The 14,881-nt window shown below is 42.7% G+C and overlaps 2 protein-coding genes across 2 annotated transcripts; both read left to right on the top strand.

Moving 5' to 3' along the window:
• Positions 1 to 1,204: 1,204 nt before the first annotated feature.
• LOC133127225 (platelet glycoprotein V-like) lies at positions 1,205 to 5,700 on the top strand. Its single transcript, XM_061239948.1, has 2 exons — positions 1,205 to 1,400; positions 2,706 to 5,700. Exon 2 carries the CDS (start codon positions 2,711 to 2,713, stop codon positions 4,916 to 4,918), a length of 2,208 nt encoding a protein of 735 aa, XP_061095932.1. The 5' UTR covers positions 1,205 to 1,400; positions 2,706 to 2,710; the 3' UTR covers positions 4,919 to 5,700.
• Positions 5,701 to 8,225: 2,525 nt separating this feature from the next.
• On the top strand, positions 8,226 to 14,468 carry lrrc15 (leucine rich repeat containing 15). The gene is made up of 2 exons (XM_061239998.1): positions 8,226 to 8,599; positions 11,824 to 14,468. Exon 2 carries the CDS (start codon positions 11,830 to 11,832, stop codon positions 13,555 to 13,557), a length of 1,728 nt encoding a protein of 575 aa, XP_061095982.1. The 5' UTR covers positions 8,226 to 8,599; positions 11,824 to 11,829; the 3' UTR covers positions 13,558 to 14,468.
• Positions 14,469 to 14,881: the final 413 nt, after the last annotated feature.

Here is a 14,881-nt window from a genome sequence, read left to right as displayed (position 1 = left end):
ATTTCTTTACACAAGCATGTAAATCACCGTTGAGTTCCGAGTGCCCTCCGCCGTTGGTACCATCCTCTTACCTTCTCCATGATGGGGGGCCCTCTCGCACTTTTAGCTAATCGCTCAGTTAAACGTACGGAATGTATACAGTCTATTCAGCAAGCTATAAATGGAGCTCTCCAAAGAATGCTGACGAGGACAGTAAAATGTAGGCCGTAGGATTGGGAAAAAAACGTGTGGGGGGATATAACTTCACTTAATATGTCATACTGTATACTATACCTTACAGTGTTTGGACAGTTACACAATTCCTACAAAGTTAACCTTATGTGGATGTAAATGCAGATTAAAGGTGACAGTCGGCACTTTAACTTCATGTTCATTGTTTCATTTAACATCCGATGTGCTGGAATACAGGGCCAAAACAAGCAAAAGTGTATCACTGTCCAGTTACTTAAGGACGGCACTGTATGTATGGCTTTTCAGAACCCACACTCACCAAATAATTAGACCCTACTGCATAAAATGGCTGTTTAATGTTCTCAGTCTTTGTATCATAAAACTGAGCCATTTATGCGCTACAGTCTTTATCCATTCTTTGGTTCTGAGCATGTGGCTTACCAGAAGCCACCAATTTCATTTATTTTACTGCACCGTGCCAGTGCTTACACAAACTTACACACCTTCACAGTGTGTTTAATGTCTTCTTCATCATCCTTTGGCTAAAGTTCAGTTTAATTACAATTCTAAGCAGTTACGATCCAAGCATTCTATTGTCTGTGTTTGGAGGTTTTTAAAAATGTATTAATTGGTAGAATAGCAGATGGATTCACAATATTTAAGTGCCTGTTGAAAATGAAAAGCCCAATAAAGCCAACGAAAGTGAGTCATACCTATATTCTGTTAAGCTCAATGGAATAGATTTACTCTCTTTCAATACAAAATTTAATTAACAACAGCACGTTAGCCACACATGGCAGTAATATTGTGGCGTTGCCAATAGAATTGATTCAATGACCCTAAATCGTTTTCATTTGAACACTTAGCAAGGCACAGAGGTGCAAAGGCATTGCCCCAAACAGGAAATTAACCTTTAACCTCATGAGTCATACTCCCATACTTCCCAAGGCATTAGATTACACAGTCATCCTTTAAAACTTATAAGGCTCCTCTGTGAATACTTGTAATTGTACCATAACAGACATGTGGCTTGTTGTGACCAGATAGTCTTATCTGTGTACATATATGAGCGTTGGACGGATGTGGGCCTGAATGGATAGCGCTCTTGGCCCCTGATAAGCTAGAAGCAAACGGAAATGTTAAATGTCCTTTATAAAGGGAGGAATACCCTTATTATAAAAGGCAGACTTAACCTCCCATTGCACTGGTCTTTTGCTCCCAATTCAAAGGTAGGTAGACCTTTTTTCTGAATGTAGTTTTCTGAGAAATAATAAATAGAATGTTTGAATTTCCTTTTGTCAGAAATGTGCAATTACAATACCAGGATTTCAAATAAAGGGGAAGTTTTATTTCAAATGCTGGTATTGTAATTGCACAATATAAATTTGACGACATCAAATTTTATTGACAGACAATGAATTATTTTCTGTTCTTATTGTGTGGTTTTATTTTGTTGCAAGCATTACATGCTATGAGGTGTTTGCCGTTTTCAAAGTGATCAGGCAAAATATCAAAACATATTGAGTTAATTTTTTATAATAAATAATAATAATTGAATTAATAATGAATATTGTTTACTTAATTTAAATCAATTATTGATTCAAATCTTTACATTACAGAAGTTGTGTTTTTCACAGAATACTCTCATTTTGTACTTTAAGCATTAGTTAAGCATTGACCAATAAATAAACCAAATAATTAGGATCTTGCTCCAGGGCATATTAATGACTGTGAAAAACTGACCAAGATGCCTGCGTCTAAAATCATTAGAAAATAGTGCACATACTATTCCATTGTCTACAACAGGAGTGTCCAGTCTTATCTGAAAAGTGCCAGTGTTTCAGGTTTTTGTTTTAGCCCAACACTATGACTGCAAATCAACTAATCACGTTCTTCAATCAAGACCTTGATAAGTAGAATGTGTTAGTGCTAAATGGTGAATGGTTGGCATTTATATAGCCCCTTTATCCAAAGCGCTATACAATTGATGCTTCTCATTCACCCATTCATACACACACTCACACACCAACAGCAATTGGCTGCCATGCAAGGTACCAACCAGCTTGTCAGAAGGAATTGGGGGTTAGGTGTCTTGCTCAGGGACACTTCAACACACCCAGGGCGGGGATTGAACTAGCAGCCCTCCAACCGCCAGACGACTGCTCCTACCTCCTTAGCCTACACTCACACCGACCCTTTTTGGATAAGATTTGACACCCTTGGTCCACCCCAAATTTAAAATGGATGTAAATTGAAACATGTAGATTGTAGATTATAAAACCCATCCTCGCTCTGTATCGTTTACAACTTAGCAAACAATTTTAGCCACTTAGAAAGAAATTAATTTACATGGTAAAATAAGAATGAGAACTAAATAAGGGTAAAGTGACTAGCAAAAGACCAGCAAGACAAGTGAGAGAAAGGAGATTATTTACTGTTGTATGATTGAACTCATGAGCCGACTGCTACTGTAGCTACGGAATGGGTTTTATGCAGTTGCCATGTTTGAAAAATTGCCTCTTGTGTCCTTTCAGGAACCATGTGTGTCTTCCTCCTGTTCCTTCTGTTCGGCGAGCTGCTCAACAGCGCCACCTGCTGCCCTGATGGCTGCAACTGCCATGAGAAGGTAATCGAGTGCAGAGGGGGCATCACGGACGTGCCCTCTCCATTGTCCCCCCAAATAGTCCTGCTACGGTTGATTAACACTCAGATAACTGAGCTGGATGAGCAAAGCTTGCACCGCTTGCCTGCTCTGCTTGGACTCGACCTTAGCCACAGTCAAGTAAAAACCGTACACACACGGGCGTTCAGGCACGTACCACGACTCCGTTCCCTGAGGCTATCCTTCAACAAGCTGTCATCCATTCCCGGGCAGGTGTTTGGCAACCTAACCGGCCTCCGTCAGCTGTTACTTAGTGGCAACGAGCTGGAGACGATCCCTCCAGGCTTGTTTGACGGGCTTCTGCAGCTGGACCTGTTGGACCTCAGCAGTAACCGCCTGGCTTACCTTGACGAAAATGTCTTCTGGAACCTTGATAACCTTACCGTACTGGATCTGGGGAAGAACTCTCTTAGACAACTCCCTGTATCTGTGTTTAGCCCGTTGGCTAAATTGCATTCCCTCCGCCTGTATTTCAACCAGCTGGAGTCTCTCCGACCTGGAATCTTTGACAACATGACAGAGCTTCTTGAACTGGACCTCTTCCAAAACAACATCAGTCAACTCGCCCCCCGCCTGTTCTGGAACATTCCCAAACTAGAGAAGCTGACGCTGTCCCGGAACCAACTCCAGACCTTCCCACACCAGAGTTTTTACTACCTGCCTAGAATTACTTTCCTCAGTATCTACGTAAACCCTTTCACCTTCCTACCTGACCAGCTCATTGGACACATGCCGGCACTCAAGGAATTTTACCTGTATGAAACGGAGTTAGACACCCTTCCAGACCATCTGTTTTGTAATATGACCACACTGGAAAACCTTTCGGTCAGTTTTAACAAGAAGCTCCGGCATCTTCCGAAAAACATCTTCTCTTGTCTGTCCAGCCTCAGCCGGCTCAAACTGGAAGCCAACAGCCTTGAATTCCTCCACCGGGACCTATTTTCTGGCATGATCAACCTAGACACCCTGATTCTCAGTTTCAACAACCTACGCACTCTCCCGAATGATATCTTTCGCAACATCCCGAGACTTGCCAATGTAAGTCTGGATAACAACCAGTGGGAAACCCTTCCTGGAGAGGTTCTGTCAATGGCAGCCATGTTGAAAGATGTCACTTTGGGACACAACCCCTGGTTGTGTACCTGCGATATCCTGGACTTTGCGGAATGGGTGGGCCAGAAGCAAAGCATAATTAAAGATTACGAACAAGTACTTTGCTATATGCCACCTCATTTGCGGAACGTCTCCCTGGGCTCATTATCCTCTGAGATGGTCCATTGTTGGGCTACCACTAAAGTTGATTTTCTTCCTCCAACCACTGAAGAATACATTCTGTCTCCAGCTGCCCATAGTGCCGTCCTTCTTCCTCCAACCACTGAAGAATACATTCTGTCTCCAGCTACCCATAGTGCTGTCCTTCTTCCTCCAACCACTGAAGAATACATTCTGTCTCCAGCTGCCCATAGTGCTGTCCTTCTTCCTCCAACCACTGAAGAATACATTCTGTCTCCAGCTACCCATAGTGCCGTCCTTCTTCCTCCAACCACAGAAGAATACATTCTGTCTCCAGCTACCCATAGTGCCGTCCTTCTTCCTCCAACCACAGAAGAATACATTCTGTCTCCAGCTACCCATAGTGCTGTCCTTCTTCCTCCAACCACAGAAGAAAACAGGATTCCTGAAATTGTGACCACTTTGTCTCCAGCTTTTCTGACTCCATCTCCATCCGATAGCACCACAATACGACCCACCTCCTCCAAAGGTCACCCCCTAGAGGGCGGCTCCAGTAATCTTTCGCTGGCTTTTTATAACGTTGTTATCCTGGAGCCAGAGGACACCATTTTGCACCATAATCGATTGAGTGGCTGGGTTTACCTGTGGACACTGCCCCCTAGTGGCTCGTATTTCACGTTCTTGGTGGTTTTCCATGTCCTACTGGTGGCCATAGGGATAGCTTTGATTGTGGCAAGTGTCTATGTGCTTTATAGATTGGATCAGGCCATAGAGCAAGTAGCTAACGGGACTGTGAACGAAAATAACAGAAATCCATCAGGAAGAAAGCACAGATTCTCAGACAAGATATAATCCTGGCATATGCCACAAAGGATCATACATTAACATTAACCAATGTTTCTTAAACCATGGTTCAGGGCTCAAAATGGGTCATGGGAGTTTATGAGGTGGGTCCTAGAATTACTCTTTATTCCACTAGGCAATGCCAGTATGTGTGTTTGTTGTGTCATTGAAAGGTACTAAATTTCTCATTTGTGTTGCTAAATTAAAAGTATTTCAAATTTCGGTCATAATATTGAAAATGTAACATAAATCATACATCATTTGAACATTTACCATGTTATCAATGTGTACAATAATTTTTATTTTGTATGTATTGTATGTGTAATTCTCTTAAGTACCCTTTCTTTAATTCACTAATTTCATATGCTTGCAAATACTACCGTGTATTAACAGTTTAAACAAGTGTTTTTACTATATATTACATTCTTTATGATGAGGCAAAATGTTAATGGTTAATTGCTGTATTGGTATCCTTCACAGAAGGTCTAGGCAAATGTTTTTGTTTGTGGCTTTGTGTGTACGTATGTTCATGATGTTGAAGCCACCATATTAGATACAAACAGAAAAGTTTCACTCAATAACTAAATATGCAGAGATGGTAGAAGAACCATTAAAGGATGGTTAAGCAGTCATTTATGTTCACCTATTTCTTTAATGAAGAGCAGGCAGTCTATGCTGGTTATCGTTTTTTGTACTTTATTCTGAAAACTTGATGGCAGACTTGATGGCACTGTCTTTCATTGAAGCAAGCAAAGTTAAATTTCTGTTTCAAATATACTGTAATATTGTAATGCTTTTGTGATTTTTTGACAATAATACATTCTTGGAATAAATTAATTTCAGGTCAGGTCGGAAGGTTCAGGAAATGAATTTACATCATGGACCTTAAACCTGCCTAAGAACTAAACATTTTGGTAAAAACAGAATGGGCAAAACAGGAAAAAAATGACCAAGATAATATTGTTAAATATTGTTGTTGTTGCCAAATATAATATTTATTCAAAGCGAAGGGAAAAAAGACTATGGTTTTTTCTGTTCTTTTTTGAGAAGGAAGCACATTAATGTTTTTTGGAACGGCAAATTATAATTTGTCATGCAAAGACAATGTCCAGTCATTGAACTTGCACTCACACCATGGTAATAGCCAAACAACCTTATCCTTACAAGGAGGAAATTAAAATAACTTTTGAGTTTCCAGATAATTAGAAAAATAAGTATGGTCCTGAAAGTACAAGGTGCTCGTTAAATTCATTGGCTTGGCTGACTAGGCGTATGGAACAAACAATAAACATGCCTTGCATGGTAGCCAATCGCCGTTGGTGTTTGAGTGTGTGAGTGCGTGTATGAATGGGTGAATGAGAAGCATCAATTGTACAGCGCTTTGGATCAAGGTGCTATATAAATGCAGACATTTACCAATAAACACATATTCACATCAAACAGGCAGGATGCTGGAGGGTTGTGACTGAAAGAGCAGGGATGTTTGTGTGTGTGTGTGTGTGTGTGTGTGTGTGTGTGCAGGCCTGTGTGTGTGTGTGTGTTAGACTATCTCCATATCTGAGCAACAAGATGTTAGCACAGCTGTCAGAGGGTGATAACATTGCTCAACAGCCCCCATGTTTCTAAAACCTTTAAAAGGGAACATCACCGTATCTGAGAGAGTAGCTAAGAGCAAATAGCTAAAGTGTTATTAGCAGACAAACGGTCATTCAGTTTCATCAGAAGGAGGTTGCTATCGATATGACCTATAGATTTAGCTCAGCCATTCTCTTGTGTTCTCTGATATTGGCTACGGATTTAGGTAACCAAAAACATGCCAGCACAGTACAAATGTACAGATGTGTTCTGGTGTTTTAGGATAGAGAGAGAGAGAGAGAGAGAGAGAGAGAGACAGAGAGAGAAAGACAGATGGAGAGAGAGAGAGAGAGAGACAGAGATGGAGCGAGAGAGGGTGAGAGATTGAGAGAGACAGAGAGAGAGCCTTTTTAATGAAGTGGGAGAGAATGGTAGAAAAACATTCTTATTTTTTTTGGGACACACATTCCATGTTCTGGAATATACAAACTGTTGTAATTCCTACACCGTTCACCTGATTTGGATGTAAATACCCTCAAATTAAAGATGAAAGTCTGCAGTTAAAGCACAGCTTGTTCGTTTCATTTCAAATCCATTGTGGTGGTGTATAGAGCCAAAAAGAGGAGAATTGTGTCGATGTCCCAATATTTATGGACCTGACTGTATAATGGCTTCAGTCTCAGCTTCACTAACAAAATATATATTTTTAAAAAAATGACAAACACAGGCAGAGTAATGTGTTATTTCCCGAAATTCCACGATGACACAACATGGGCAGGAATAATGCAATAGTGTGTACACACAATAGTGTGTAGATTATTCCGGCTCATTCCTGCGTTAATCCCCCTTTCCAAGCCAGCGGCCCCAGTGATTATTCCTCGTCATTAAACCAGAGAGGTGACTTGTTACTCAGGCTCACATGTGGCACCCCTCAGCCCCCCCCCCTTCATGTTGGTTCATCATGAGCAGGCTCCACTCCCACCCCCCCAGAGAAAAACCCAGCATCAGCAAGGGTGCCTAATCCTGACCCTCTCCATGCACACTCTCACACAGCCACAGACGCTTATACAATACACACGCACACACACGCACACTGTACACATGCTCACACAGCCACACACACATACACAATACACAAGTACACACACGCACACCATACACACGCTCAGACAGCCACACACACACTTACACAATACACACACATGCACACGCGCACACACGCACACCTTACACACACTCACACAGCCACACACACACACTTACACAATAAACATGTACACACGCACACACATGCACACACATGCACAGCCATACACATGCACACACACTTACACCATACTCACGCACACACACACACACACACACACACACACACACATGCTCACACAGCCACACACACTTACACAATACACACGCACACATACACTCACATGCCCAAACATTCACACACTCACACCATACCCATACACTCATAAACACACTCTACACTATAAATATGAACACGATACCCTCACATTATATACACACCGTGCACTCATACACACACACACACATACACACTCACTATACACTCATCCACAATACACACATACTCACACACACACACACTCATATACAGACTCACACACACACACACACACACACACTCTCATACCCACAAAAAGTGAAGAAAGAAAGGGTGGGGCTGTGGGACTAGGCATACTACTTCCCAAAAATGTTTGCAAGAGAGAGAGGGGTGGGAGAGAGGCGTGTGTCGTGTGAGTGTGAGAGAGAGAGACAGAGAGGAACAGAGAAAGAGGGGGAGAGGGTGTGACAGAGAGAGAGAAAGAGGGGAGTGAGTGAGTGAAAACATCAGACTCATAGGTCACAAGAGGAAATGGTGATGATGAATTGATGATGTTGATGCTGATGGTGGGAGTGATGAAGGCCATGCCCATGAAAAGGTAAAAGTCTGCGTGACGGAAGCTACAGAACGTGCCGGAAAGGCTGACGGTGTCCTTTCCCAGCTGTTCAAAAGGAGGGGGTCTTCACTGCGCCGGGAGTTCGGAGTGGAGCGACTGGAGCTGTACACAGCTGAACCCCTGTTTTTCACAGTCCCAGCGGCCCTGCAATACGGTAAGAACCTTGTACCGCCAGCGTCTGTGCTCAAGCCCTTTGGCCATCATAACAGGAAAGCAATCACTACTTGATTAGCAATTTTGCTAATTATGTCAACAGGAAACCTAAAAAAATACAGCTTTTAGGGTTTCAGTCTGCTTTCTGGAGTTCAGTGAACATGCCCTCTGGGATTTGTGTTTGCATGTGTTTTTGTGCATTTGTGTGTGTGTGTGTGTGTGTGTGTGCAAGGGAGTAAACGGAGATTATATTGTGGTTCATTGTCTTTAATAATAATTTATGCTTTTTAAATTTGTGAATAAAACTAGATTACAAAGCTCAGGCACTTTCTTGGATTCACAACCATTTGAATAGTTGTGGTTTAAGGCTAGGCTTCATTAGATGTGATTTTGTATTTATTTTAGTGATTCTCCAAAAACGGCAACTTTTATAAACAAAATGAAACAGAAATGTTCTCCCACTCACTGAAAATGCTGATTCTACAATACTGTGGAGGAAAAAAAAATATTTTCCCTGGAAGCAATGTTCAGCTGGAAAAAAATAAAAAAGTTTTAGCAAATTCCGACTTAGTCCAGACTGTGGTTTAGGAAGACTGGGACCCATTACATCAGTGGGAACACAGTCGTTTTTTCCCCTTCATTAAATTTATCAAAGGCAATATTCAACAGCAGCGGACAGTCAAAAGTTTAATGCTTGTGAATACAAAGAAGCATGAACCTAACATCCTTATTGTTTCAGCTGGTTTACACTGGACCTGTAAAAACTACTTTACAACTCTGAGGATCGGAGGAAATATAACTTCAGTGTAAAAAGCATACAAAGAGACAAATGTTTGTTACCTATGACTGCATGCCTTAACATATGCTATGATTAACCATATCTAAATCAACTTTCTTATAGCAACATTTTGACAGTGGAGACATGACTCTTATTTTTAGTTCAAACACAACATTCCTAATTGAGGAATGGCCAATTCATTCAAACTTAATAGTTAATTCATGATTTCCAAGTAAAATTTATGAAACTTTTTTTTTTCTGTTTCAAATATATCTAAGTATGTTCCAAGCCCCTAATAATATGTTTTATTCAGATATTAGTTTTAAATAGTGAGTACTGAATGAAGTATTTTTATTGCATTTAGGAAAAGGAAAGTCACCTAAAAATCATAGTTTTTGCTTGAGTGTGCCCTGTACGATTCAAACCCAGATCCTCTGCCTAAGAAAAAAAAAAACGAAACGTTTGAAGTGATGATGTCATTGTGGTAAAACCCCAGCTGCTCTTACCATTAAAGTGAATTGAGGTGTCTTTTGATCTGGAGAATACATTGTCAGAGGATCACATATTCACAAATCACAAGACATAACTGAAGATTTGGAGACTGCAGGCACCACTAAATGGTGAAGCCATTCTCAACAACAGGGCACAGGGGAGGGGTTATGCCCAGATGACAATCAGGGCGGGGTCCTCTTTATTTGCATTGTCGTGGTGTTGTGACACATCACAAATCAGAAAGACAACATGTTTTTATTGAGTAATGAATTCCCTCCCCTTCAATGTTTTTTGAACAAACAAAAAAATAAAACAGCTTTAATTGTTTCTTAATCTTTACTTAACCAGGGGAGATATATTGACAACCTGTTCCCTTTTGTAAGGAGAAATGCCAGAGAGAACAGTTGCAAATGGGGCGAGGCAGAGAGAACAGGGTTAAAGCCCCTGGAGCAGTTATTGGCTTAAGGGCCTTTGAAGGGCCCAACGGCAGGGTTCTTTTTTCATTTTAGGGACCCGACTTCATCTCTCCAGATGCAGTTCAGCATCCATATATTCAGCATATATGCCAGCCAGTGGCTCAAATCAGCAACCCTATAGAACGCCCTACCACTACGTTACCCTGCTGCTACTGCCATTGGTTTTAACGATGAGACCGGTTTCTAACAAGGAAGGATAAATTGGCTTGTTATTTTGGAAAGGCCTCTTTAAGAGTCCCTCTTGTGCCATTACAAACAGGGAAAGTTTTGGGATGCGCACATCTGTGAACCCTCGCCCCAGTCCCCCCCCCCACCGCAATCTCGCATTCCTACCTGCTGTGGGGCAGGGCGGTCGAGAGCCGGCTCACCGTACAGCTGTAGAGATGCTCAGACCCCCCCCCCCGTGCCCCCTCCCACTGTGTCACAGCTGTAACATTTGCAAGGGCTGCCATGTCACCTACGTAGGGTTGCCAGATTTAGAATTTAGAATCTAAACCAAACAACGTGCACAGCCAGAAGTGTCATTTTGAACAAGCCAGGAGCTGTTGGATGGGGGGGCTTCCCATTGGAACAAACATCGCATCAGAGGGTTACTTTCACCCAAGTTCATTAGAAACTACCAGTACATTTCTTCCATCAACTGGGACCGGACATTACATTGTCCAGTCGGGACCACAAAATGTACCAATAATTTGAAAACTGGCCATCTGGCAACCCTGCGCCATAGCCTTACTGAGGCTCCCAATGGGTTGTTCTCAAACTCTGGCAAGCTGCAGTGTCTACTGGCTTTTGGTGGGCTCCTGTGCTTAATTTAAGTCTCTGAACGGTTAAAAGAGTCTAAGAGCACATTATTTTTTCCCAGGACAAAACTGCCCACTAATTGAAAAGAGAGCACAACAAATTCATAGATGCTATGGACCCCCACAACTCCAGGAGTTTGATACCCCATTCTTAGACAGTGGTTTCCAAACTTGGCCCTCCCTGTGTACATAGTGTGTGCTAGTTCTCAAATTAGTTACCCTCAAAAACATCAAAAAAACATCAGAAAAAACATCAGAAAACATCAGCCTTATAAGTGAAAATCTGAGCTGGGTCTAGAATGTCGGCATATAAACAGGAATAAACAAGAATAAACTGGGGAAAGTAAGTAAAAATAATAATTTAGATCTTGAATTGGGTGAATTGTATTAGCCACGGATGACTGTAGCCCTGAACAACTACAGGGTATTTAAACAACTACAGGGCTCGGATGAAGATGAATCAAAGGCCTATATTAGCATCCCAGTGCATTTCATTAGCACAACTAATGCTTGATATTCTCAAATGCATATGCAAATGACTATAACAACAATATGTTTTTTGTTTGAAGCAACTGTTTTAATATGTAGAAGTATTTCAAAAAAATAACGAAGAAGGGACAAGAAAATGTAAAGAAAAAAGTGTCTCATTAATCTTTTCACCTCTTTGTTCTATTTTTAGAGCTTCATGGATCTGGCCGTGTGCATCTACATGCTCCTTAGTGTGTTCACTGTAGACATTGCCTTTGGAGACTGCCCAGATGGATGCAAGTGCTCGGACAGCAAGGTCCTGTGCCAAAACATCTCGGAGTTTCCGAGATTCATATCCTTGGCCCCCAGCAACCTTTACATTGCCAATGCCAACATCTCCTCCTTAAACCCCAGCGATTTTGAGGGCTTTGCCGAGGCCCTCTCGATGTTTGCGGTAAAGGATTCTGCAATGGTGGAGGTGCTGCCCAGCACTTTCGATAAAATGCTAAACTTAGTAGCCCTAGGCTTGTCAGGAACCAAGTTGCAAAGTCTCCCTGATGCGCTTTTCCAGAATCTAGGAAATGTCAGATCACTTACATTGAGCAAAAACAAAATAGTTGTTTTGACCCCCAACCTATTTTCAGCTCTCAGGAATTTACAGTATCTGGACCTGAGCAGGAACCTTCTCGCCTCTGTTCCTGGGGAGGCATTCAACCAGCTCATGAATGTGCAGACCATTAACCTGGCCATGAACAACATCGCTGAACTTTCAGGGGAGGTCTTCCGAGGACTGGGCGAGCTGAAGTTCCTGAGACTCACCGGGAACGCCATCAGAGAGATCCCAGCTGGCTGCTTCAATGACCTGGTGAACCTGGAGGAGGTTTCCCTGCAGGACAACCAGATCGAGCATCTTCCCGGCCACTTATTTTCATCGCAGCAGAAACTGAAGAAGCTGTATCTCTCCAACAATCGCATATCCCTACTGCCCCAGGGTATCTTCCTCAACCTGCCCAACCTCGCCCAGATATCCCTCTTTGAGAACCACCTCAGCAGCCTGTCTTCTGGGGTTTTCGGCCCCATGGCCCTCCAGGAACTCTGGCTGTATGACAACCGGTTGACGCACCTGGAGGACGGCGTGTTCAGCAACCTGACTAATCTGCGGCTCCTGGTTCTGAGCCGTAACCAGATTGGCTCTGTCTCGGCTGGGGCCTTCAGGGGCCTTGTAGAGCTGGGAGAGGTGTCCCTGCACACCAACCTGCTGGCCAGCTTGGAGGAGGGAACATTTAACGGTCTCCCCAAGCTGGCAAACATCTCCCTGGAACACAATCTCATCCGGTCCCTGCCTGGAAATCTGTTCCATGGTTTGCCTCCGCTCTGGGAAGTGGACCTCCACAACAACTCCCTGCAGAGCCTGTCCCAGGAGGTTCTGGACTCGCTGGATACGGTGAAGAACGTAAAATTAGCCATGAACCCCTGGAGGTGCAACCTGGACATCCTGCCACTACGAGACTGGATGAAGGGCCATCCATCCAAAGTGCAGAACGCCAGCCAACTGACGTGCCCCTCTCGCGATTCACTGACCCATACCAAACTCACAGACCTGTCAGATGAGGACGCAACGGCCTGGGTGCCGCCCCCGTCGACCGCCTCCGTTTCCTCAGGTAACTCCGTCCCCCCGACAGAGATGTGGAGGAGACCTCACACCCGGCCCCCGAAGAAAAGCACCCCCATAGCCCCTGCCGCCACCACTCCCCCGCCAGGGCAGGACAACAGTAACGCCGATGGCGATGGCGAGGGCCTTTCCCAGGACGCTAAAATCATCATCATCGTCTTGGTCTGTATCGCCATCATCGCCACCGTCATCATCTGCTGGGTCTGCTGCAGGAGGAGGCGGCGGGCCGGCCGCGACTTGCGTCGACAGGCTGGGAAGAACTCCGCCATTTAGGGGAGCGGGACCTTTTCTATGGCCCACAGCTCACAGGGCTCCACTTTCAGGCCACCTTGGAACCCTTGGTCATAGTGAAACATGGAACCACTTTGGACCTGTTTAGTTTTCCAGGAAGGGAGAGTTAACTCTGCACCTCAGTTTGGTGTTCCAGACTGAAATCCATTCCTTTGTTCAGTCTGTGCATTCATGCGAGTTCTCTACAAATTTGCAGCAGTCTGAGAGCATAATGCCCGAAGGCATTGGAATGCCATGAACATTGCATTTTCTTGTTGCCAGTTTGCTTGCTCGAAGTTGAATGGGATGCTTACTAACTGCACACATTTTCTTACTAAAGTAAGAAACTTTTCTTACTAAAGTACCTTTTTAGTATCATAAACAGCAAAGGCAGAAAATCAAGATCTCCTCCATTTTCTCAAAGTACATGTCAGCAGGCTTGTATTTATGTGAGAATTTGGTCCTTTTTTATAGCTTTTTTATATTTAAATAACCTGACTTTGCTATCAAGATGATGAAAATACTGTATCATTAATGACAGAAATATTATTCAAGACAGGCTAGAATGTCAGTATAAGCTTTTATTGATTTATGAAGTAATGCAACATAATTTCTAAAACATTTGATGCCTGGATAGATTGTGATTCACAAATAAAAACAATCTGTAACAATTTTAGTTTAATGATTATTTTCATTAATCTGTTTGGTTTATATAACGATAAAATGCCAATAAAGTTTATTGAATAAGAATCTGACTCTTATGAGTGAAGCAATCTGTAGGTCAATGTTTAAAGTGTGTGCACTCTTGCAATGATGATTTACTTGCATAAAGTTGAATTGTATGTTGTGGAATCCAATTCCTCCTGTATTATAAGTGCATTAAGGATGTAATAAATCATGTTTAAAAACTTTTATTGCTTAGAATGAGTGAGTTCAAGGTTTAATTTGGGCAGGAACGCTTCAGTAAGGAGAGATGTTTCACTTGGGCTGGAACTCTTCAGTAAGGACTGCCATGCATGTTCTTTGTTTCCTAATGTTTACTCCTGGTGCTTAAAACAGGCATGTGGGGGATTGGACACCAAGTATTTGACCTTGGCACTCTACAGAATATCTCCATTTACTTTCAGCATTTCCCGCTTGGCTTTTACACAAAAAGCCCAATAAATTAAGTTCTGGTATGTGGGAGCTTCAACCTCACCAGCATGTGGGGGATACTGTGTCATTGACTATACACTCACCAAACACTTTATTAGGAACATTTTTACTTTATTACACCTACTTATAACATGCAATTATCTAATCAGCCAATTGTGTGGCAGCAGTTCAA

The sequence above is a fragment of the Conger conger genome, chromosome 4 (genome assembly GCF_963514075.1).
Source record: "Conger conger chromosome 4, fConCon1.1, whole genome shotgun sequence".
In the NCBI taxonomy this organism is placed as follows: Eukaryota; Metazoa; Chordata; class Actinopteri; order Anguilliformes; family Congridae; genus Conger; species Conger conger.
Note: the sequence above shows the minus strand (reverse complement) of the source record. Positions and strands in the feature narration are given on the sequence as shown.

Excerpts from the sequence above, each read along its gene's own strand:
- LOC133127225 (XM_061239948.1), top strand. The coding sequence starts at position 2,711 with ATGTGTGTCTTCCTCCTGTTCCTTCTGTTCGGCGAGCTGCTCAACAGC.
- lrrc15 (XM_061239998.1), top strand. The coding sequence starts at position 11,830 with ATGGATCTGGCCGTGTGCATCTACATGCTCCTTAGTGTGTTCACTGTA.